Source organism: Gopherus evgoodei, chromosome 18, assembly GCF_007399415.2.
Source record: "Gopherus evgoodei ecotype Sinaloan lineage chromosome 18, rGopEvg1_v1.p, whole genome shotgun sequence".
NCBI classification, from domain to species: Eukaryota; Metazoa; Chordata; order Testudines; family Testudinidae; genus Gopherus; species Gopherus evgoodei.
In genome coordinates this window covers 2,849,417-2,871,572 of record NC_044339.1, presented here as the reverse complement: position 1 = coordinate 2,871,572, position 22,156 = coordinate 2,849,417, and the positions used below count along the sequence as shown (strand labels likewise).

The 22,156-nt window shown below is 44.9% G+C and overlaps 1 protein-coding gene across 4 annotated transcripts in view; it reads right to left on the bottom strand.

The window, feature by feature from the left end:
* The window catches only part of CCDC30 (coiled-coil domain containing 30), a 140,266-nt gene that overhangs the window by 108,040 nt on the left and 10,070 nt on the right, over positions 1 to 22,156 (bottom strand). For 2 of the 4 annotated variants that reach the window (XR_003997092.1, XM_030537478.1), the window contains exons 3-4: positions 21,799 to 21,919; positions 2,831 to 3,021 (exon numbers count right to left, since the gene is read on the bottom strand). Coding sequence is in view for 1 of the 4 variants with exons in the window: in XM_030537478.1 (XP_030393338.1) it covers positions 2,831 to 3,021; positions 21,799 to 21,919 (312 nt within the window). In the remaining 3 variants the exon portion in view is untranslated. Of the gene's footprint in view, positions 1 to 708; positions 890 to 2,830; positions 3,022 to 21,798; positions 21,920 to 22,156 lie in introns of those variants that run through there. The other 2 variants (XM_030537480.1, XM_030537481.1) reach the window with 2 other exon arrangements.

Sequence of the window (22,156 nt, the reverse complement as noted above, 5' to 3'; positions counted from 1 at the left end):
ATGGAAACATGCTGTGTGGTCAGGGTACCATTAAAAGGTGTCCCAAACTTGACATTTCTTTGCTTTTAAAAGTTTGCATTGTGAGGGAGGATGTTTCACTTACCCAGCCTTAATCCCTTTTAAACACAAATTTTTCTGGACTATATTTCCATGATTTTATTATACTGATGATATATTTTTAACATGGAAATCAGATCTTGACAACTTTGAATATCCTGCAGCCAAAATGAACAGTCTTCATCCTACTGTCATGACCTTTGAAATGAATAGTTGTATTCATACTGTTAATTTTTTTGGCTGCAAAAAATTTACAACAAAATTACCACCTCTCCCCATGGGAGAAGTATAGATTAAAATATTTATATATTAATAGTTTTCAACCCCAAACATTAATAATCAGAAGTTTGTCATACTCAGTTGTCCAGAGTTAAGAGATTCCTATCAGGCCTCATATATAACTATAATGGATGGGAAGTGTGAAAGTCTGTACTAGAGTTAGACAGGGAGAGTTCATTAATGTATCAGACTAAACTCAAGTATGGTCCTTCACTAACCAGAGTCAGTGAGGACTGTATATGTTGTATATCCTTGGTGGGAGTATTAGCCATTAGCTACTTCAGATCTTTTTCACAAGAGATTGTTTTATTTGGCCAAATAATTGATTAGTGACTATCTTCTGTGATCTAGGATCCCTTGTCCTTTGCTCACCTGGGGCACACCAACAATGCTGTTGCCTGAGTGATGCATGGGAAACTTTGCATAGATATGTGTAAAAAATCCTTTTCTAACATTCTTTTCTCTCCATTCTTCCTCCCTTTGATTAACTCGCTTGTTCGGTGCTGACTCCTCAGTTAGTGCTGCCCTCTTTGCAGAAATTATCTGATTATACCTGGTAATTGACCAAGAACAAGTTGTAAATAAACTCAGTATTTTATTAGAAGGTTATTACAGCTCTGTTGGCTCTTTTTTAAATACCTTGGGGCTTCAAACTGAATTTTTAATTGGGAATAATTGATTTGTTTGTAGTGATTATTTGTATCAGATAAGTGACTAGCGTCAGCTGGCAGAGCCCTGATAGTGCAGTGGTTCATGACCCAGAACTTTTGTATAAATGAAGCTTCCCCCGCAATGCAAACGGAAGAGACTTATGTGTCTAAACATCAGCCATAATCTGGATGTGTTAAGTGTGAACTCAAATTGGTATTTATCTGAAAATATGAATGACTATTTATTTATAATATATAGGAGGTGGGTGTTGGATGTTTTTACTTGGGGTACCAGAGCCTTTTGTGACTTGAAGATTTAGGCTCTAACCATGAAAAGACTTAGGGATGGGGTTTTCTCAGGCCTAATGCTGAGTTCTTTTGAATATTCCACGACATGCATGTGCGTAAGTCTTTTCAGGATTGACGTCGTATTTACGAAATTGTTTAATGACTATTTTGGATTGCATATGCATTAGGTTTATTTTTGTCGCTTTTACATTTTACTATTTATAGACTGAAAATATGACAGGATTATGGTAAAATTTAATAATAGCATATTTATTGAAAACACAGCCTGCGACAGAACACTCAGGACTCAGAAGGGGGCTCTCATAGTTATGGTTATTTCATGTCACAAGTTCCCTAACAGCAGCAGGCAACATCTTCCTTGACAGTGGGAAGCTGGGACCAAGACAAGTTCCCTCCAGAGCTCAAAGGCAAAGGACCGGACTGGGGCACCCGGTTTCCAGAAGCACATATGAGGCCAGCCTTGTAAGGAGCTGCTCAGAGGGAACCTTTTGCAGCATACAATAAGAAGTTTTATTGGTCCTACAAAACCCAGGAACCATGCTACGTATTCTTAAGCACTATGTACTGGCATCTTTTCTGCTCACTAACTATTTACCTGTAGATAGAGACAGAGCACTCTTGTAGCAAGTCTCCTAGAAATGGCTATTATGGCTGAAATGGTACATCAAACTAACAATACTCTTTGTTTTGCTGGTTTTATTATGAACCATGCTTTGGAATAAGCAGCCTAAAAATGAGGGCCTGTGGGGCTAAAATACATAGCCAGGCAACTTTTCCAGAGAGAGTTTTTTCTTCTAAACCATCTCCTGTTTCTTTGAAGGACTTCTGAAATGAGCTCTGTCACAGAGCCTTAGCCTTGCCATTCCAAGACCTTTATGGATCCAGTCCAGAAGTCCTTACTCAGTCCTCATTTATGCACAGGTGTATCAGATCTCCTAGTTTATATTAGAAGCCTCATGATACACAGTGTTTTACTTAAAGCCCCAGGTCCTACAGTCATGTGATTGGGAGACTCTTAGCTTTTGTGGTGGGTGTTTTTTTTAATTAAATTTCTATCCTTCATGGTTGTGAAGAATTCCTCAAAAGCTAGAAAGAACACACTATATTCTTTTTAAAGTCTCATGATTTTTAAGTTAATCTCACAATTCTGAGGGAGGCATGACTCATGAAATCCTGCACATGGAGTCATCAGAAATACCTAGGTCAGTGGGAAGCCAATACTACATGAGCAAGACTTCCCAACTGGGCCTTATAGGTTTTCTTTTTCATAACAAAGCCTTCAGCATTCGCTCCTTTTATAGAAAAAATAATGCTGTTAATAAGTCAATTCCAGACCTCTAGAGCAAATCAAGTGCAAACATGGATAGGTAAAAATTAGTATGGATACAGACTTCAGCTTTAAGAATCCAGAGGGTTCTTATAAATGATAAAAATGTTTTTAATTAAAAAAAAAACAAAAACCACCACCCTGAGAATAGCCTTAATTGTTCCTTTGGAGGGGCTAATCAGATAATCACCACTGAGGAGTCTGATACCTGAAGTTGTGCTGCACACAGTCCGTCTATGCAGCTATGCGAATCCAACTTTTGATCTGCAATCTCTAGTTTCTCTAGCAGGGTAGTTCTTTCTACCAGTAAATAAGCAATTTGTTCGCTGGGACTGCTGTGAGCTATCTCAGACAAGCCTTCCTGTTCCAGCATTTCCTCCACCTCCTTCAGCTGGGCTTCTGAAAAAAACAGAGAGAGCAATGAGCAATCATTAGTGTATGGCTAGGGGCTGGATTTTCAAAACCGCCTGACACCCACTGCCTATGACTGCCAATGAGTGCCAGCGAGCGATTAACCTCCTTTAAAACCTCCACCCTGCTGACACGCAGAGTTGAGAATATTCAGCATCGACAAGTGTGGTTAGCTTTTCAAAAGTACTTTGCTGCCATTGTTTTCAAGTGCACTGAATGAGGCAGGAGTCCTACGGAAAAAATAGTATGCGATCATGTAATCAATAAGAAAAATTAAGGTTGCAAGGAAAACTTTAATTCTGGTTTATCCTAACTCTTGAGAGCTTGATTTTGCAACCTTAATAGCGCTCTTTGAATGTAGAGAGACAAGGTGGGTGAGGAAATAACTTTCATTGGACCAACTTCTGCTGGGAGCAAGACAAACTTAAAAAAACCCAAAACCAAAATCAAAATTCCATCATATGGAACCATATTGACTCCCATCTTGGGTCCTGATCAGGGTTCGGCAGCATGTTAGATCCACAGCATAGACCTTTACTACTCCAACTAATAAACAGTCGAAGAAGTCAGGCTATTGTCCTCTATGTGGACCAGTCACTAGAGAGGGATGAGTTACACTCAGCGGGTTTCACAGCTATTCGTTGACCACAGAGGAATGTAGTGATGAGGGTTCCTGGGCCCAATTCCAGGTTCTCTAATGGTTATGGACCCTTCTGGCCTTGGACTCCTAGCCCATCCCTGTCTTCCTTCTGTCTCCCTCCCGCTCTGCCCTATCCACCAGCTCCAAGCCCTGTCCCCTTCTCCCTCTGCTCTTATCCACCATCCCCACCACAGATTGGTAAGCACAGCTGTCAAGGTTTCTTCCTCCACTTTGAACTTTAGGGTACAAAAAGTGGGGACCTGCCTGAACACTTTCAAGCTTAATTACTAGCTTAAATCTGGTACGCTGCCACCAGCCAGAAGTCTGTGTCTGGCACACTTCTGTTCCCCCAAAACCTTCCCTGGGGAACCCAAGACCCAAACCCCTTGGGTCTTAAAACAAGGAGAAATTAACCATCCCCCATTCCTTTCCCCCCATCAATCCCTGGTGAGTTTAGACTCAATCCCTTGGATTCTAAAACAAGGAAAAATCAATCAGGTTCTTAAAAAGAAAGCTTTTAATTAAAGAAAGAAAAGGTAAAAATTATCTCTGTAAAATCAGGATGGAAAATGCTTTACAGGGTACTCAGATTCATATAGACTAGAGGTAATCCTCCCCTCCAGCCTGAGATTCACAGTTACAGCAAACAGAGGTAAAAATCCTTCCAGCAAAAAGACACACTTACAAGTTAAGAAAACAAACATAAGACTAATCCACTTTGCCTGGCTATTACTTACTATTTTGAAACATGAAATACTGATTTAGAAAGACTGGGAAGCCTGGGTGTACGTCTTGTTCGCTCTCGGGACTGAGAGGGACAACGAACAACACAAAAAGCACAAACAAAGACTTCCCTCCACCAAGATTTGAAAGTATCTTGTCCCCCTATTGGTCCTCTGGTCAGGTGTCAGCCAGGTTTACTGAGCTTCTTAACCCATTACAGGTAAAAGAGACATTAACCCTTAACTATCTGTTTATGACAACAGCCTAGCAGTTATCATGGGATAAGCCTGCACATCCCAACTCCCCCATTATGCCCTGGGAAAACCAGCTAAGTCAGGAGCTGACTCCATCCTAAAGCTCATGAGGGTGCGTGTCTGCTGCCTTCCTCTCGGCTCTCAAGTGCTGGGTTTGGAATATTTAATGGGATCACCATGGCGGAGCCCTGGCACAGCCACATGTAAGAAGAGTGCACAAGGTGAATGGGGGTTCCATGTGAGCCTCTGCTCCCTTCTCTGCATCACTGCACAGCTCTGGCCCTGTATGCTCCACACTCCACACTGTCCCCTCCGTCCAGCGTAGAGCCTGGCAGCCACCCAAAGCATGTGTGGGTGGGTGGTCCTTCATTTCCCAAATCTCTCCCTTAAAATGCTCTCCAGTGGTTGCACCTGCTGCCCAGCCAGCCAATGGGAGAGTGGAGGTGTCTGAAATGCCAATAATGCACCTTCCTCCAGGGGGTCCCTGCAAGAGGTCCTGGCAGAGGCAAACAGCACAGTCACATTCATCCTTATGCTGCTCCTCCAGGGGCCAACCAATAGGATGGAAATCTCCCTACAGAGTTCCCTCTCGATGACCATCAAGAACTGTTCTCCAAGTACCCTCTGCCTACCCCAATCCCAGACTGTGCCAAGTGCCATTGGTGGTGGTGGCAGACGGTAAGCACCACAGACTTCTCTGTGGGAATACAGCCATAACATCCACTGATCCGATCGGGGAGACAGCATCCAAGTTTCATAGCTGCTGTGCAAGGAGCAAAAGGGAGATTCCCATGAGCAACTGAGAAAATTTTAAAAGCATATGGAGAATGTTTTCAAAAGTGACATATGCCTCTAAGGAAACCTGTGACTGGAAGCAGACACCAGAGTGGAACCTGTGTGCATACCACAAAGGAAAATTCCAGGGGCACTACATTATCCAGTATGCAAGGAGCTCAAAAGTCTGCAGAGCAGGTTATCAATCGTAGCACCTGAACAAGCCAGTACAGCCTGGGTAAGCAGTATGGTAATGGTAAAGAAGCCATCAGGCAAATTGCGCATCTGCATAGACCAAAACCAGGCTGTGACGGGGCGCAATAGCCCCGCACTGGGACTGCAAGGGTTAACTCTACTCTCTTGGCTGAGGAGGCTACGCCTCCATGACCCTCTGGGCATGCGCCCGCTGGAGACTAGATATAAAAGGGAGCAGCTCGGTTCATTCAGGGTGGACTGCTGAAGAGGGAGGATGCAAGCTCCAGCCTGGGAACTGTGGAAGCCCCACACAGCAGAGGCCAGGGACACTGAGGGTCCCTCTGGAGGACGTCCAAGAAGTGTCAGACTGCTGGGAGCTGCACTGACCGAGCAGTCCAGAGACCCTGGGGACGCTGCACCAGGAACAGGGTGTAGGAAGTAGCTCAGGGGGGCTAGTTATTGTGCCATGTGGGATCAGTGTTTTTCAGGCAGATTCCCCGCTGACCCAGTGGTGGGCATATTTGCCACTGACAGGGCCCTGAACTGGGACCTGGTGGAGCTGGGAGGGCCCGGGGCCTCCTACTCAGCTGCCACTACTGCCCCCGCTTCCCCAAGTGGCGTCCCACTCCCCCGGCTGGCTGCCAGGCCACACAGCCCTGCTGAACAGGGCAGCCCTATTGGCTCTGACTTCTAGGCCAAGCTATACCAAGACAAGGGATGGTTGTATAAACTCAGCCATGGGGCCATCATTACCCACTCCCATCCCAAGAAGGCGCTCTTGCCCTGCAACATGGGCTCTGGAAAGATGCCACTCTCCCCTGGTGACAATTGATGACAACCTGACAGAACTTGCCAATGCCAGAACTGTTAGTCTGTGATGTGAGGAACGGGTTTTGGCATCCTGACAACCTATGCAATGCTAACTGGTCACTCCAAGATAGCTGCACATGCCAATGAACTAGAGGTGTTCCAGGAAGAAAGTGTGCAGATGACACAAAAATTGGGAAAGGGGTAAATAATAAAGAACAATCTGTGCTGTTTGGTAAACTGGACACAAGCAAATGATACGTGTTTTAATATGGCTAAATGTAAACCTATACATCTCTGAACAAAGAATGTAGGCCATACTTACACTATGGGGGACTCTATTCTGGAAGCAGTGACTGAAAAAGTTTTGGGAGTCGTGGTGGACAATCAGCTGAACATGAGTTCCCAATGTGACACTGTGACCAAAAGAGCTAATGCCCTCCTAGGATGCTGTGATGGGAATTGTATCCCACACAGACCCTGAAGGAGCTAATGTGGGCCCGAGGGGCCAGTTAGGGTACCTGGCTGCACCTGGAGGGAGAGTTGGGCATAACTGAACAAGAGCTTTGCTGGGCCAGAGTAGGCTGGATTAAAAAGTCAGGAAGTTTGCTGCAGAAGGAGGCTTCAGAGAAAGAGTGCATTGAGGAGAGGAGGAGAAATCCCAGGGGGAGAATAAGCCCTGGGGTTCAACCCCACAGGAGTTGTGAGCAAAGGACACCTGAGTAGGTAGGAAGAAGTCCAGGGAAACAGCAACAAATGGTAGGACTGTGCAGACCTTGGCTGCTTGTTCTAGGGTCCCTGGGATGGGAAACCAGTGTAGAGGCTGGGCCTGGGTTCCCCTACTAGCCACTGGGAAGTGGCAGAGGAGCACTAGAGATGCCAGCCAGACAGCTGGTCCAGAGAGACTTTGTTACCCTGGAAGAGGATGACAACAGTGACCTGGCCAGAGGGCTGAGTCATGACGAGCACCCCAAGTCCAGGAGAGAGAGGGGTCATAGAATATCAGGGTTGGAAGGGACCTAAGGAGGTCTTCTAGTCCCACCCCCTGCTCAAAGCAGGACCAAGCCCCAGAGAGATTTTTACCCCAGTTCCCTAAATTGAACTCACAACCCTGGGTTTAGCAGGCCTATGCTCAAACCACTGAGCTATCCTTCCCCCCCATGGCGCAGGGAAGAGGGCATCAGACCTGAGCAGAGCTAATCCCCAGAAGGAGGCATTCCTAATGGTAAGTGAACCCTCTCACAGATACTTAAACAGGGGATCTCAAGTACAAGTAGAGGGGTTATTTTATCTCTGTACTAGGCACTGGTGCGACCACCGCTGCAATATTGTGTCCAGTTCTGGTGCCCACAATTCAACAAGGATTTTGATACACTGGAGAGGGTGCAGAGAAGAGCCATGAGAATGACTGATGGATTAGAAAATGTGTTTTATAGTGATCGAGCTCTTTGGGTCTATCTATTTAGCTTAACAAAGAGAAGGTTAAGAGCTGACTTTACTAAAGTCTGTAAATATTTAATCATGGGCTCTTCGGTCTAGCAGGGAAAGGTATAACATAATCCAGTGGCTAGAAGTTGAAGATACACAAATTCAGATGGGAAATAAGGTGTACATTCTTAATGGTGAGAGTAATTAACCATTGGAACAATTTACCAATGATTGTGCTGGATTCTCCATCACTGACAATTTTAAAATCAAGATTGCATGTTGTTCTAAAAGCTGCCCTAGGAATAATTTTGGAGAAGTTTTATGGCCTGTGTTGTACAGGAGGTCAGACTAGATTATCTCACCCAAGCGCTAGAAGGGCTGCTTGGGATGAAAATAATTGCAGATGATATCCTCACTCTAGGTAAAGGGAATAATGATAAAGAAGCTGAAAAAGACCCTGACAGAAAGCTACAAGCTTCTCTACAGCAATGCAGGGACAAGACCATAAAACTCAAACAGCATGTGGTGACATACATTGGACTTTGCTCACAGCAGAGGTACTGAATGCAGATCCCAAAAAGATCAGGACAGAGACATGCCAGCTCCAGTGGATTGAAAGGGATACAGCTCTTCATAGGAATGATAAGTTTTCTGTCCACACCTGGCTGCAGTGACAGAACCCATACATGGACTCACAAAGCAGGATGTTGAGTGGGACTGGGCAGGTTCCCAACAGGAAACATTTAACATACTGAAACAAATTATAACAGACGCCCCTGTTGTGAAGTACTATCAACCAGGAGAGCCACTGACTCTCCAATGGGATGCATCAGAGAAAGCGTTGGTTTTATTTCTTTTGCAGGAGCAGCTGGTCGGTTATCTCAGCAGAGACCTTCAGAGATTGAACAGGAGAAATGCCCAAATGGAAAAGGAGCTTCTAATTGTGGTATTTGGAGTGAAGCAATTCCATCAGTGCCCGTATGACCACCCAGTCAGAGTGCAATCAGACCACAAGTTTCACTTGCTCAACTCCGCCTGCACTCAGCTTCACTTTTGAAATAGATTAGTCTCTCTAGAAACAGAAGCAAAGGTGTACTGTTTGTTTTGAGTTCTATTTTGCATTGTGCCTAGGTTTGGCATCAAAACCAAAATCCATTGAAAGAAATCCCCAAGAAGGGCAGTTTGCTTTGGAACTTCGCAGCAGAGGGGGAAAAAAATCATACCTGGCAAGACTGCTATGATCTAGTCTCACCGTCTGCTAGCACAGGCCAGAGAATTCCACCCAGGGATTCTTGCACTGAACCCAGTAATGTATGGGTGGGCTGGCACAGACCTTTAAAAACAAACACCAGCGTCCGAGTTTAAAGACTCCATATGATAGAGAATTGACCGTTTGTGTTCCAGTTGTTATTCATCTTCATTTCAAAATTTGCTTCCTATTTCCAGTTTGGGACAGAAAACAAGTGAGACACTCAGAGCATGGCAGTAGGACAGGAATTGAGGGTGGCTGTGGCTCTTACATACTGTCACACTAAGCCTTTAGATCTGCAATGGGTCATGTATGCAGTTCCACTGGTAACATCTCTTTAAATGGTCCTTGTCCCACCCCAGGGAGGTAGACAATTCTCGAAGGCGAGTCTTAGCAAGGGCCTCCTATAAAGGAACAGAAAAAGCTAAAGCACCCTCCTATTTTGTTTGGTTACTTTTCTGTTGGTAAGTGGCATTTGCCAAACAGCTCCATAAACTCAGGCTGGATACAATCCAGTATAACAATCTCAACCTAAGCCTGAAGGCCAAATCAATTGCATGTTTCCACTCAACATTCTGCTGCCTGCTCTATCTAGCCCATGGATGGAAAACACCCTGCGGTTGGTTTCCTGTTTGTCTCCTCCCTTGATTTTAAACTGCAGCTTGTACAATTAATATACTAAGGTCACAAGTGGCTGCCTTGCCGTTTTCCTGTACAAAGTGCAGCAAAATGCTTTTTTTATTTCGTTTTCCATTTAAAATACACCTGGCTGCATGTTCTAGATGCACAGCTAAGAAATATGACAATGCTAACGCTAAAGAGTCCCAAGAAATTATAAACTCTTCCTCACCCAGTAGCAGTTTCTGTAATCAGGATGATCACATGAACACTCACAGCACCCAGAGAGCACACACACCCAACTGCTAGATTGAGCTTCATCTTCAAAGAATTCATATTTGCCCTAGAATAGAAAATGATTATTCAGAGGGAATTAGTGGAAAATATGGGGGAGGGGTGTACCTTTAAATTTAGGACCAAAAAAGACAGTGACATTTCAGCCAGGAAAGGACGTATTAATCCCCTATGAGATCTTCACACTTCTGTCTCTCTGTGCTAATTCCAGATTGAGCAAAAGAAGAAGATCTATAGCTAAGCTTTAGTGGGAGCCAAGGCATGGAGCTGTGTCTATGTCAGGCTTTCAGCTGAAATATTTTGCACTGGCACTGACTCAGGTACAGGTCTGCTGTTCGGGACAATAATGGGGGTGCTCTGAGTGACCCCCAGTGTTTTTAGCACTGTATTATCTAACCCTGCTTGGGTAAGAATGCCAGCATCTTCGCCACACTAGGGCTCCCACTGTTGCTATCACTGCCAGAACTACTCTAGTTTTAATATGGGGGGGGGGAGAGTTTTCAGACCAAAAGCTAGTGTAGACAGAGCTCCCCAGTTCAAGGAAGCTCCTGAAACCAAGCTTGTTTGTCTAGGAAAAGGGGGATGAATCCACATTCCAAAAGGAACGACCCTGAGACTGCCACAGCTAGCACCTTGGAATGCTATGGGGTAGCTCACAGACACTGGAGATGGCCACTCAGCTGGGTAGACAAATAGAGCATGGCAAGTCTGCTTGAAAACAGAGAGGCCACTTGGTCTTATGGATGAGAAATGCTACTGGGAGAGGGGGAAGGTGCAGAAATAATGAGGTGTTGGGGTCTCTGTGCCCCTCACTTTCCTTTTCTCTTCTCTGGCTCTTCCATCCCCCAAGGCAGGGGCAGCTCCAGGCACCAGCACGCCAAGCGCATGCTTGGGGCGGCAAGCCGCAGGGGGTGCTCTGCCGGTTGCCGTGAGGGCGGCAGGCAGGCTGCCTTCAGCACCATGCCTGCGGAGGGTCCGCTGGTCCCGTGGCTTCGGCGAACCTCCCGCAAGCTGCTGCCGAATTCGCGGGACCGGGGATCTCCCACAGGCAAGCCGCCAAAGGCAGCCTGCCTGCCATGCTTGGGGCGGCAAAATGCCTAGAGCCGCCCCTGTCCCAAGGTCTCTACTTCCCTCCTCACCCTCTCATCCATCCCTCTGTCACTACTTCCCTTTCCTTAATCCTCGCACACAGCCTCCAGGCACCAACATGATCTCCCCTTTCATTGCAGTCCTACATAATCTCTCCTCACTCCTGCTGAACCCCATCCATTATGGGGGTTCTCTCACACCTTCCTCTGAAGCAGCTGGTGCTAGTTACCGTCTCAGACAAGATACTGAATTACAGGGAACAGTGGCCTGAACCAGTCCGGCTGTTCCTATGTTCCTACGGTATTTGTATAACAGACAGGCATTCCCCTAATAGCCCAGCTGCAGAATAGCCTCAGCAGTATGATCTGGAGTAGCCCAGATCCAACTACTTATAGATAGCAGCCTCAAAGCCTGGGATGGAAAAACAGTTGCTCCTCTTTTATAGGATCAATATACTTTTTAGGTCAAATACTGGTGCCTAGTTACTATTTTTAGATTTTAAATTCTTTGGGGCAGGCACTGTGTTTTCTTTACCTTTATACTGGACCTACTGCAACAATAATACACGTACTGTAACAGTAATCAGCAACGTGGTTGGCATTTTGCAGTTACTGTTCTGTGCATTTCTAAAGTAAAAATATAAAGCAACAGCTATTTTGTACGGGATTTGAGATAGTGAAACAAGGTGTAATCGCTTGAAATACTACATGCATACATTTGAAATGCATTACCCCTTCTCCTCCCAAGAGGAAGGGCAATTAGGCAAAGGAATGATCTGCCTAGGCAGGTGGCTGGGGCAGGCTTCCTAGAAGCCTGCAAGGGGAACCTTGACAAACAACTTGAGGGACAAAGGAAACTTCTGCTCCTGACGGGAGGCCTCTCCGAGCCCATCAACTGTTAGAGAAAGAACGACAAGTTAAATATTAGCAAGGTAGAGCAAAGCAGGAATTCAGAATCAATTTGCCCCTGGGGAAACCGGGAAATCTGACTCGTAACAAAATAACCCACCCAGACACACAGCTATTTTGGTTAGAAGCGTGAGTTTTTACTGATCTAGTTAAACAGGTATAAGCCCTAGTATGGATTAATTGTACTGGTACAAGGCCGCCATCTACAAGTGTAATCTATTTCCTTCCCCAAATGGCAACAAACTATGCCGGTATAAGCACTGTGGTTCCAGTATAACTGAGCCCAGACTAGGAGGGGTGCTACACAACTCGCATGGTTAAATTGTTGAACTGGTTATGCATAGGCAGAATCTTAGGCTAGATCCCGCTATATCTTCTCATGTTTCACTTTTTGGACAAACTGAGCTGTGCTCCTAGTGAGAGCAGTGGAAACACGATGCTATAGTTGTCTCTCATAAAAGCTGTTGGTACCTCAGCACATAAGCAATCAATCTACCCTACAAAAACACTGAGCCTATTAGAAGAGAGCTGTTAAAATGGATTGCAACCTGCCTCAAGGACAGGAATCTGTTCGCTGCAGAGAGAGGCACTAAATGAGGTGCCCCCTAGGACCAATAATTGAGCATAAAGTTAGCAGTAGCTGGATCCTGAGGATAACACAAGCAATACCACAGCTGTATTCCTGTGGTTATAAGGGCAGTTTAATAGACCACTAACTAAATCACTGCGTTTTACTCTATCACTAGAGAACTTTTGATTGATTTTTGTACCTGCCTCACTCTAGTCCAGCCATTTTTAATTTATTGGGATTTTCTTGCAAGAACTGTTTTCTTCTCTATATAGCTCTCTTCTTCACACGGGAGTCCAAGTTTCTGCTATAACACACAGACCCTACATTTTCACCAGTAAGTGACATCACCCGGTAAATATGTTGTTAGAGGACCATCATGCTTGCTCTGTACAATATTCTACTCATCCAAAACCTTAATAACCAAAGAAATCCAAAGTTAGGGCATAACTATCAAACATTCCATGCCACCTGCCCATTTTGTAGGATACTGTCACTGACACACTACTTTCCCTTACACGCCCACCAGGCACTTGCATTATACTGCAAAACCTTAATGCTCACCTTAATGCTCACAGCAGCAACAGGGTCAGTGATACAGTGAGCAAAGACCCAACTGTTTGTAACAAAAGTACAGGACCTCAGTGTCCCCCTCACTTGCACCCTGATTGCCATGTTCCCTCTGGGCATTGTGACAGCTAGAGAATAACCAGAGTGTAGGAATACAGGAATGACACAATACATCCCTAGAATACCCCCGGTACCAGGGGCTTCTGCAGAGTTGGGGTGCAGAGACACTGTGGCTAGCTCTGTGATTGCCAAAGAGGACCCCTATGCTAGGGATATGCCCGGGGCAGGGTGGGCAGGATCTTTATGGCTGTTTTGTGGCCACCAATGAAGTAGGACCATTGTCCTGGGTGATAGAACGTCTTATTCTGATTCTTGCAAGTTGACTCAGGATCTCAAGACTTATATACTTAGTGGTGCACTCTAGGTGATTATTGGCCCAATATACAAAGGAGGGTGTATGCTGGATCATATTTATTGGCTGGGATTGGACCTTGTCCTCTTTGTGCACAGATCTGGTCTTACCCAATTCCTCTCAAAGCAGAACTGACTGCCTTGCTCTGCTCTCAGACTGTCTAGGAGTATTCTGGTTTCAGAATTCTCTGCAGGAAAATACCGCAGCTGATGTACCAGGCCATTGTGGTCATCATTTTAATATTGGCCATCACAAGCCCCATGTTCACAGCATCTTTGGGGACAGCCGACAAACAGACAGACCTGCACCTCTCAGGAGAAGCATTGCTTAGTCTAGCTGGTTGTGGCAAAGACTTTCTGCAGTATAAGCCATGGCTAAGGTGAAGGCCAAGCTATCTTCTTAGGTGATGTCCACACTACAGCCAATGTTGGCAAAACTTGTATGCCACTCGGGTGTGAATATTCCAACCCCAGAGAGACATAAGTGTTTAATAGCACAGTGCTATGTTGACAGGAGAGCTTCTCCCACCAACATAACTTATGTTGCTTGCGGAGGTGGTTTTTCTATGCTGATGGGGGAGCTTTCTCCAGTCAGCACAGAGCATCTTCACCAGACATGCTTCAGCGGCACAGCTGGAGCAGTACAGCTGCTGCACAGCTCCACTGTACATACAGACATGGCCTTAGATGGAACATCTACACAGCACAGACAAGTGAAACAGTCTCTTCTCACTAACTATTGCCCTGTCTCAGGCCTTCCATTTTGGTGAAGAAGAGAGAAAGAGAAAGTTGTGCAGAAGTGGCTCTACTACTGTCTAGAAGGTTTTAATATCCTTGACCTATCTGTGGTCTGGTTAGAGTCTGTGGGAGCCAGGCATTCTGTGTGGAGGGTGCTGGAGCTTGTAGCTTGTGTTGGGGCTCCAGAGAATGGAGTCAGGATCATCCATTTGCTCCGGCTGTTGCTGGAGGAAACTAGGTGGTAGAGAAGTGTTTATAAGGACGAGGTGGGAATGGTGGTTATAACAAGAAGGCATTGTGTTGTGGACTGGTCTAGATTACTGGCAGTATGTGGACAACATTGATTTTAGTTATGTTTTACTGATGTAAATGCAGGCTTAGACAGTGAGTGCATGTTATCAATAAATATCCCAGGAACTGCTTTAGCTAAGATTGCATAATAGTTTTCATACATAAGAATTATTTGCATAACAGTGACATCCCAGCCCAAGTCGCTGATAACACTCTCCCCACCCCAAATATATATAGGGACTATGTGAAACTGAAGTTTAACTGGAACCCACACAGATCCCTTGGGAATTCTGCACATAAACCAGCAAGCCTGCCTGCCCCCAAATTAACATACTGATACAAGCTTGGCTCACTGTCGATTACACAAATGGCTTCCTACTCACAGTCTAATACTCACACCCTTAGAAATCAAGTCATCGGTTCAGATGATGGAAGCAAAGTCACAATGAGAAGAGAGAAAGATGTGTTATCATCTATGAGATTTATGTTGTCAAGTATCAGAGGGGTAGCCGTGTTAGTCTGGATCTGTAAAAGCAGCAAAGAGTCCTGTGGCACCTTATAGACTAACAGATGTTTTGTTGTTGTTTGCCTGCCATCTAGTGGAGAAAAGACAGGGGAGGGAATGATGACTCAGTGATAAAATTCTCAGCAAGACTGAGGCCATGGCTACACTCACACTTTACAGCGCTGCAACTTTCGCGCTCAGGGGTGTGAAAAAACACCCCCCTGAGCGCTGCAATATACAGTGCTGTAAAGCGTCAGTGTAATCAGGGTGGCAGCGCTGGGAGCGCGGCTCCCAGCGCTGCACGCTACACCCGTAAAGGATGTGGTTTACATGCAGTGCTGGGAGAGCTGTCTCCCAGCGCTGCCGCTCCGACTACACTCACACTTCAAAACACTGCCGGGGCAGCGCTTTGAAATTCCAAATGTAGCCATACCCTGAGTTGCAATCCCACAGCCATAGGTCACTAGTCATTTAAAACACTTGGTGGCCAAGATCTTTTAAAAAGAGACATTTTGGGTGCCCAGAGACACCTTAAAAAGGCCCAATTTTCAGAGAGGGCTGAGCACCCACTCTTTGAAAATCAGGCCCTTCAAGGTGTCAGGTTGGGCCTTCAAAACCACTAATCAATTTTGAAAGTCTTGGCCCTTGATTTTCAAGTACTACACAACTTACAGTGAATATCAAAAGGCACAGAAACAAATATATAGACAAGGTAAATTCCAAGCAAATAAATCTGCAGTTAATTTAGTACAAGATTCAGAAAACAAGTGCTCAAAAGTTACAAACTTCCAAATGTAAACACAGAACACAGATCCTTAGTTCTCTCTGCCCGCTAATGCAGAAATACTTCCAATCCTTGTTGCTGGTTATACTCAATGAGGGCAGGGTGAATCGATTTTATGTATCTTTTTAATTTAGAGAATATCACTAATAAAGCTTTAGAATAGTAAACAGTGAGAGAATTCTAGAAGTCCAATTTCCTTACTATTTATGCTGTTTATTCACTTTTTACATTTTGCTCAGATTGGATTATGGCAATCACAAAGTTTAAGGCCAGAAGGGACCATTAGATCATGTAGTCCAGTGGTGTTCGACCTGTGGTCCGTGGACCCCTTGGTTCACAAACTATGTCTAAGGCAGTGGTTCTCAAACTTTTGTACTGGTGACCTCTTTCACATACCAAGCCTCTGAGTGTGATCCCCTTATAAATTAAAAACACTTTTTTGTATATTTAATACTATTATAAATGCTGTAGGCAAAGCGGGGTTTAAAGTGGAGGCTGACAGCTCGCGACCCACCCCATGTAATAACCTTGTGACCCCCTGGTCCAAGGGGTCTGCAAAAAGTGACTAAAAAAATAAAAGAACAAGAAGTATTTGTGGCACCTTAGAAACTAACAAATTTATCTAAGCATAAGCTTTTGTGGGCTACAGTCCACTTCATCAGATGCATGCAGTGGAAGATACAGTAGAAAAATATATATACAGAGAACACAGGAAAAAATGGGTGTTGCCATACTAACTGTAACAAGGGTAATTAATTAAGGTGAGCTATTAGGTGAGCTATTATCAGCAGAAGAAAAAAAACCTGATTATCACTACAAAAGGATGGCCCATTTCCAACCGTTGACAAGAAGGTGTGAGTAACAGTAGGGGGGGAAATATAGCTAGGAATACTGGTAGCGTAGGGCCTGAGGAGAGAGTCTACATAGCCAGACAATCCTGCTGTCAGGGTGCCAATGCCTGAGATGATGGGGCGTCCAGGATTTCCAGGTTTATGGATCTTGGGTAGCAGACAGAATACCCCTGGTCTGGGCTCTAGGGGTGTGTGCAGATTTGTTCTTGTGCTTTTTCAGGGAGTTTCTTGAAGTGGGTTTTAGCCCTTTCTCACGTTGCATCAAATGCCATGCTGAGTACATGTAACATTTATAGCTGAATTCTGCTCAGTCTGTTTTCAGTCTAAGACTTCTATGGTTGGGGTCTGTGGACCACAGGATGAATTTCCAAAGGGGGCGACATTTTTTAAGGGTCCACAAATGAAAAAAGGTTGAAAACCACTGATCTAGTCTGACCTCCTGTATATCAGGTCCTTAGTACTGCAATGTTTGGGTTTCAAATCCTGCAGGGGAATATTTACTTGTTTAATAACAACTGTTTTCACTGGCATTTTTTGAATTATGGAAAATTTCCTATTGGTTTTATAAAAACTCATTTCTTGTTGCACACTGTGACCCTTAGCCAGCCTCTCCTAGATGGCCTGTAAATTACCTCCTCCCAGATCTGCTCAAACTGGCTGCAAAGGCCTCTCAAACAAACGAAACTTGGAGGGGCGGAGGATAACTCATCACAACAAAATGTTCTTATCTCACCAGGAGTCCCTGAGGGGGTGCCATTTTCCCAGTGCTCCTCCACAGCTTGAAAGCAAAGTCAAAGCAGCTTAGTCTTAAGGCTTGTCTACACTACCAGCCAGATCAATGGGCTGCGATTAATCCAGCGGGGGTTGATTTATCGTGTCTAGTATAGATGCGATAAATCAACCGCTGATCTCTGGTACTCCACCTCAATGAGAAGCGCAAGGGGAATCAACAAGAGAGTGTCTCCCGTCGACACACCACAGTGAAGACACCACAGTAAGTAGATCTAAGTACGTCAACTTCAGCTACATTATTCACGTAGCTGAAGTTGCATAACATAGATCAATCCTCCTCCTCCCCCACTCCCCGTAACGTAGACCAGCCCTCCTTCTCCCCCTCCCAAGCCTGAGAGAGGTTAGCAGATCCTCTTCCTACCAGTCTCTTTCTCCCTCCTTCCCAAAACTCATCCTGATCGGCTGAGAGAAGGGAGTTCTGCTCCCTCCCACAAACTACAAAGCTCCTGGCCCAGGTCCTAAACAAAATAGTAGCCTGGGGTTTTCCCAGATACCATCACCCCAAGACCACACCCTCTCTCTTAGCATCCGTCACTATCCTTCCCTGGGTCTCTCTGCCCCAGAACTCCTGGAATGGGATAGTCTGCCTGCCCTGTCTAGAACTTCCCCTTCTGACTTTAAAGGGCCAGTACACCATTGCACACCACCATCCTTTTACACTCTCCTCAGAGCAATCCCATGGTCCTGCTCTCCAGACTTTACCCAGGGGAAAAAAAAACTGATTTGGTTTCCCAGGTTAGTACCGGGCCAGAAGGACAAAGGGCTGTAGGGCCAGGTACCAGCAGGTGATTCCACTGTTTGTCTTTCATAGCTTCGAACCACCATAAAAGCACGTGACTAAAGTGACTACCCATGAGGTAGTAATATAGCATACCCACTGTCCGTTAAACTACTAGACATTCCTTGGTGGTGGAATACGGAGTTTTTCCAGGCAAAAAGCTTGTGACTTAGGTATAGGACAGAATGCTCCCCTTCAAACTCTTGTGAGAGAACAGCCCCCAAACCTAGTTGTCACACAAATGAGTGATCAGAATCGGGGAGTGTAATATTATAGGCTGGGAGCATAAAATGTCTTTCAAATGACTGAGGCCTCTTTCATGCAGATCAGTCCCATTCACTAGTTTTGGAAATAACTGCTTCATCAGTTCAGTTAATGGAGTGGCTAGGACAGCAAATTGGGCTACAAATAGTCTGTAATATCCTGCTAACCACCAGAAGTGCCCACAGTTGTTTCTTTGTGGTAGAAACTAACCAATTCTTCAGGGCCTCTACTGTGTCCTTCAAGGGCTGAATGCATCCGTTCCCAACCTAGTAGCTTAGGTATTTTATTCTTGGTTCCTGAATCGGCACTTTTGGGGTAGGTTGTGAGTCCAGCTGCTCCAACACATAATCCATGAATCACGGGAATGTGGTAGGTGCTTTGTGCAACACAAGAGACGCCAAGGTGAACTGAAGTAGACCAAAAGGGGTGGCAAAAACAGTCCCTCTCTAGAGATTCTGGTGTTAGGGGGAATCTGCTGGTCACCAGATCCAAGGGTGGTATATTCTTTTTAAGATGAGCATTTTAGAGAGAACATTTTTTCTATATAAATGTTACTTTGGTATCCTGTAACCAAGAAGCCTGCTTTAAAGCAACGTCATAGCCCCGGTGGGAACAGAACTGCAGGGTCTGAGCCTAAGCCAGAGCTGCTGAGGCGATCATGGTTGATACATGGGGGACTGTGCAACTCACCAAGTTGGAAAATGGGGTAGAATTACCCAAGACCTAGAGGGGATGCATTCAGAGACAACTGGAGGGGTCAGAGGAGCAGTTTGCCCCATAACTATGACAGGATCTAGACAGAGTCTCTAGTGCCAAGTGCCCCAGCATGATCAGTTGTTCCATCAAGCAAAGGATGCACTGCATTACAATAGTTCTGCAAGAGCGGGGACCCTTCCATCCTTAACTATGAGATCCAGCTCTCCTTGTGGTCACTGCCCATACAAAAACAAGGAGAAAGTCCTATGGACGTGTGGGATATCTCACAGATTGCAAAGATATGACAATAACCTATCCCCATCTTTTGCATCTGTTTCCACAAATTTCTGGAGCATTAATTTCAGGATACAGTGAAATCACTCCACCAGTTGTCTGTAGTACAAGTGGTTTTAACTTCAGTAGCTGCCATGCCTCTTAATATGTGGGACACAATGTTAATCTCCAGCCAGTAAGGTTCTCTGTGGGCAACTCTACCCAGGAGAATATATGCTCCTACAACTTCCTCAAGGTGCCACTCATTGGCATTACACATGATGCACACAGCCAGTGCATTTCCTTGTAAATCCTTGACCAGAAAGTGGGCTAACAGTGATTTTGTCCCATCCTAGGTCACATACACAGGACAGAACATGTTTCAGTTGTAGGATTTTCCCTTTGTGGTGGTCAGGGTGCTGGCATTTGGTATCTCCTCAGTCCTCAAGTATTGGTCTATTCAATAGAGCAGGTCATTCTCCAACGGGAAGTGGGGTAGTCTGCAGCCTTCTCATCCCTGCCAGCTAGAGATACGTCTCTCTCCAGAGGCGTCCACCTGTTACTCAGCCACTAAGTCAAAAATTGGCGAGAATGTGGTGTTTGGTCTAGTGGTCTCTCTTGTACCCCTGTGGTAGCCACATTCTCATTGCTCTGATCAGTGGGAGTACTTCCCCCCGTGTTCATCTGTGGTGACCATTTCATTTTCCCTTCCCTAGTGTGATTCAAATTCACCCTGGCTTCACCCTGCCTTCCATTTCCAGCTTCCGGACTTCCAGGGACAGAACCAAACTTTACAAAGAACTGAGTCCACCAGGGGAGTGCAAGCATAAATCCCTCGGGCGGGCTCTCTCCTTCTTGTCTGGGTCCTGACTGTAGGGCAATAGCTGAATCCAGTAGGTCCCAGAAATGCTTCCAGTCTCATCCAATCACCATCAGCCTGGGTAAGGATCTTGAGATTTTTACCAGAATCTCCTCTTCATGATTCCCCATTCACATGACAACAATAGGACTGGGATAAGGCTTAGCATCTCCAAGTACAAATGAAACAACAGATATGTGTTTAGCAAGTGGTCTGCTAGTATCAAATCCCCTCAGACGGTGTCTGGCTACATCCTGAGCCCACTAGACCAGATGTGGTTCTCCCTTCAATTTGGACAGGCAGCAGAAATCCTCTAGGTGCCTTATCTGATACACATACCGTAACGCTACAAGTCTGCTCCTGTCCTGAAAAATCTCACTCCATTAGTAGTCTGGATTTCTTTATCTATCTAAGCCAACTGCACCAAAAGCACTTCCTGAAACCCTCAGATTGCCAAGAGCAGGGCAAAGAATCAGGTTCCTGACACCTCTCCACTCTCTGCTGCACCCTTTGTAAATGCAGCACAGAAACTGCACTACTGTGTATGCATCACTCCTCTTTTATTCACCGATCCAACACACACCAGTTACAAAAAGAAAAGTTAAGGAAACCTGCAGCGGGCTATGAAAGGTATTTAAACACAATATTCAGCAGTATTACAAAGAAAAGCAGTCACTAAAAAAGCATAAAATTATCCCTGTTGGAAGTGATCACAGGGGTTTAGGAAACAGGAACATTACTCACAGAAACTGAAATATGAACACAATAATTATATTAAACATAATTAAGAAGCTAACAGACTGACACTGTGAAATTGTAACATCATCGACCAGGGCTGAGAATAAGTCACTATTAGAAAGACACCAGGTCTTTCAAAGTTATTTTAAAATCAACTCTGAGCCTGATCCCAGTCTCACTGAAATCAATGACAAAACTCATTGGCTTCAGTGGGAGCAGGATCGGACCCCTTTTGGTTAACTGAATAAATACATTACTTTATAACAACTCAATGTCTGTTCTCTTGCTCTTTCTAGTGATGCAGCTGATTCTGTTCTGTTCTGCAAACTGAGTGCCTCTTGGAAATCTAATTAAAATTGCAGCCACACTGAAAGAGGCAACAACCCCATTCACTGAATGGAGACAACAAAATAAAGACCAGTATTTCTGAACTGATTTAAAAATTTAATTTTAATGGTATACAATAATGTATACATACATTCTGTCTACCTAGATAATTGTATATTACAAAGACTTACCTATAACATTTTGTTCTCTAAAGTACAAGAAGAAATCACTCGTTTCCTACAAGGCAGCACTCAGCCAGCTTCCCTGAATAAACTGTAGTCCCTGACATTTGTTACAGCACAAACACTGAGGCGCTTTCAGAGAAAGGAAAGAGGGATTACCCTGCTGGAGTTGCAGTTGTGTAAACTCAATTCTGAGTTGTTCATTTTCTTTTTCAAACTCAGTGGTGAAAGCGTCTCGCTCTGCTGTGAGGGTACGGACATGGCCCACGTAATTCTCCACCTAAAAACAAAGAGAGTAACAAGATTTCAAACTTTGGATGTGTGGCTTTCATTTACAAACAAGTCATTAGCATCACTACCTCACATAGTACCCTCTGAAGTTACAGTATGACCCCCAATGCACTTCTGCCAGGAAGAAATGAAACACTCACAGAGTAGCAATTGGTTGTGTTCTTTAAACGTTTAAGGATTTTGTGACTACAAAGGCTCTATTCACTTCTCTCTCCTGAGGGGTCAC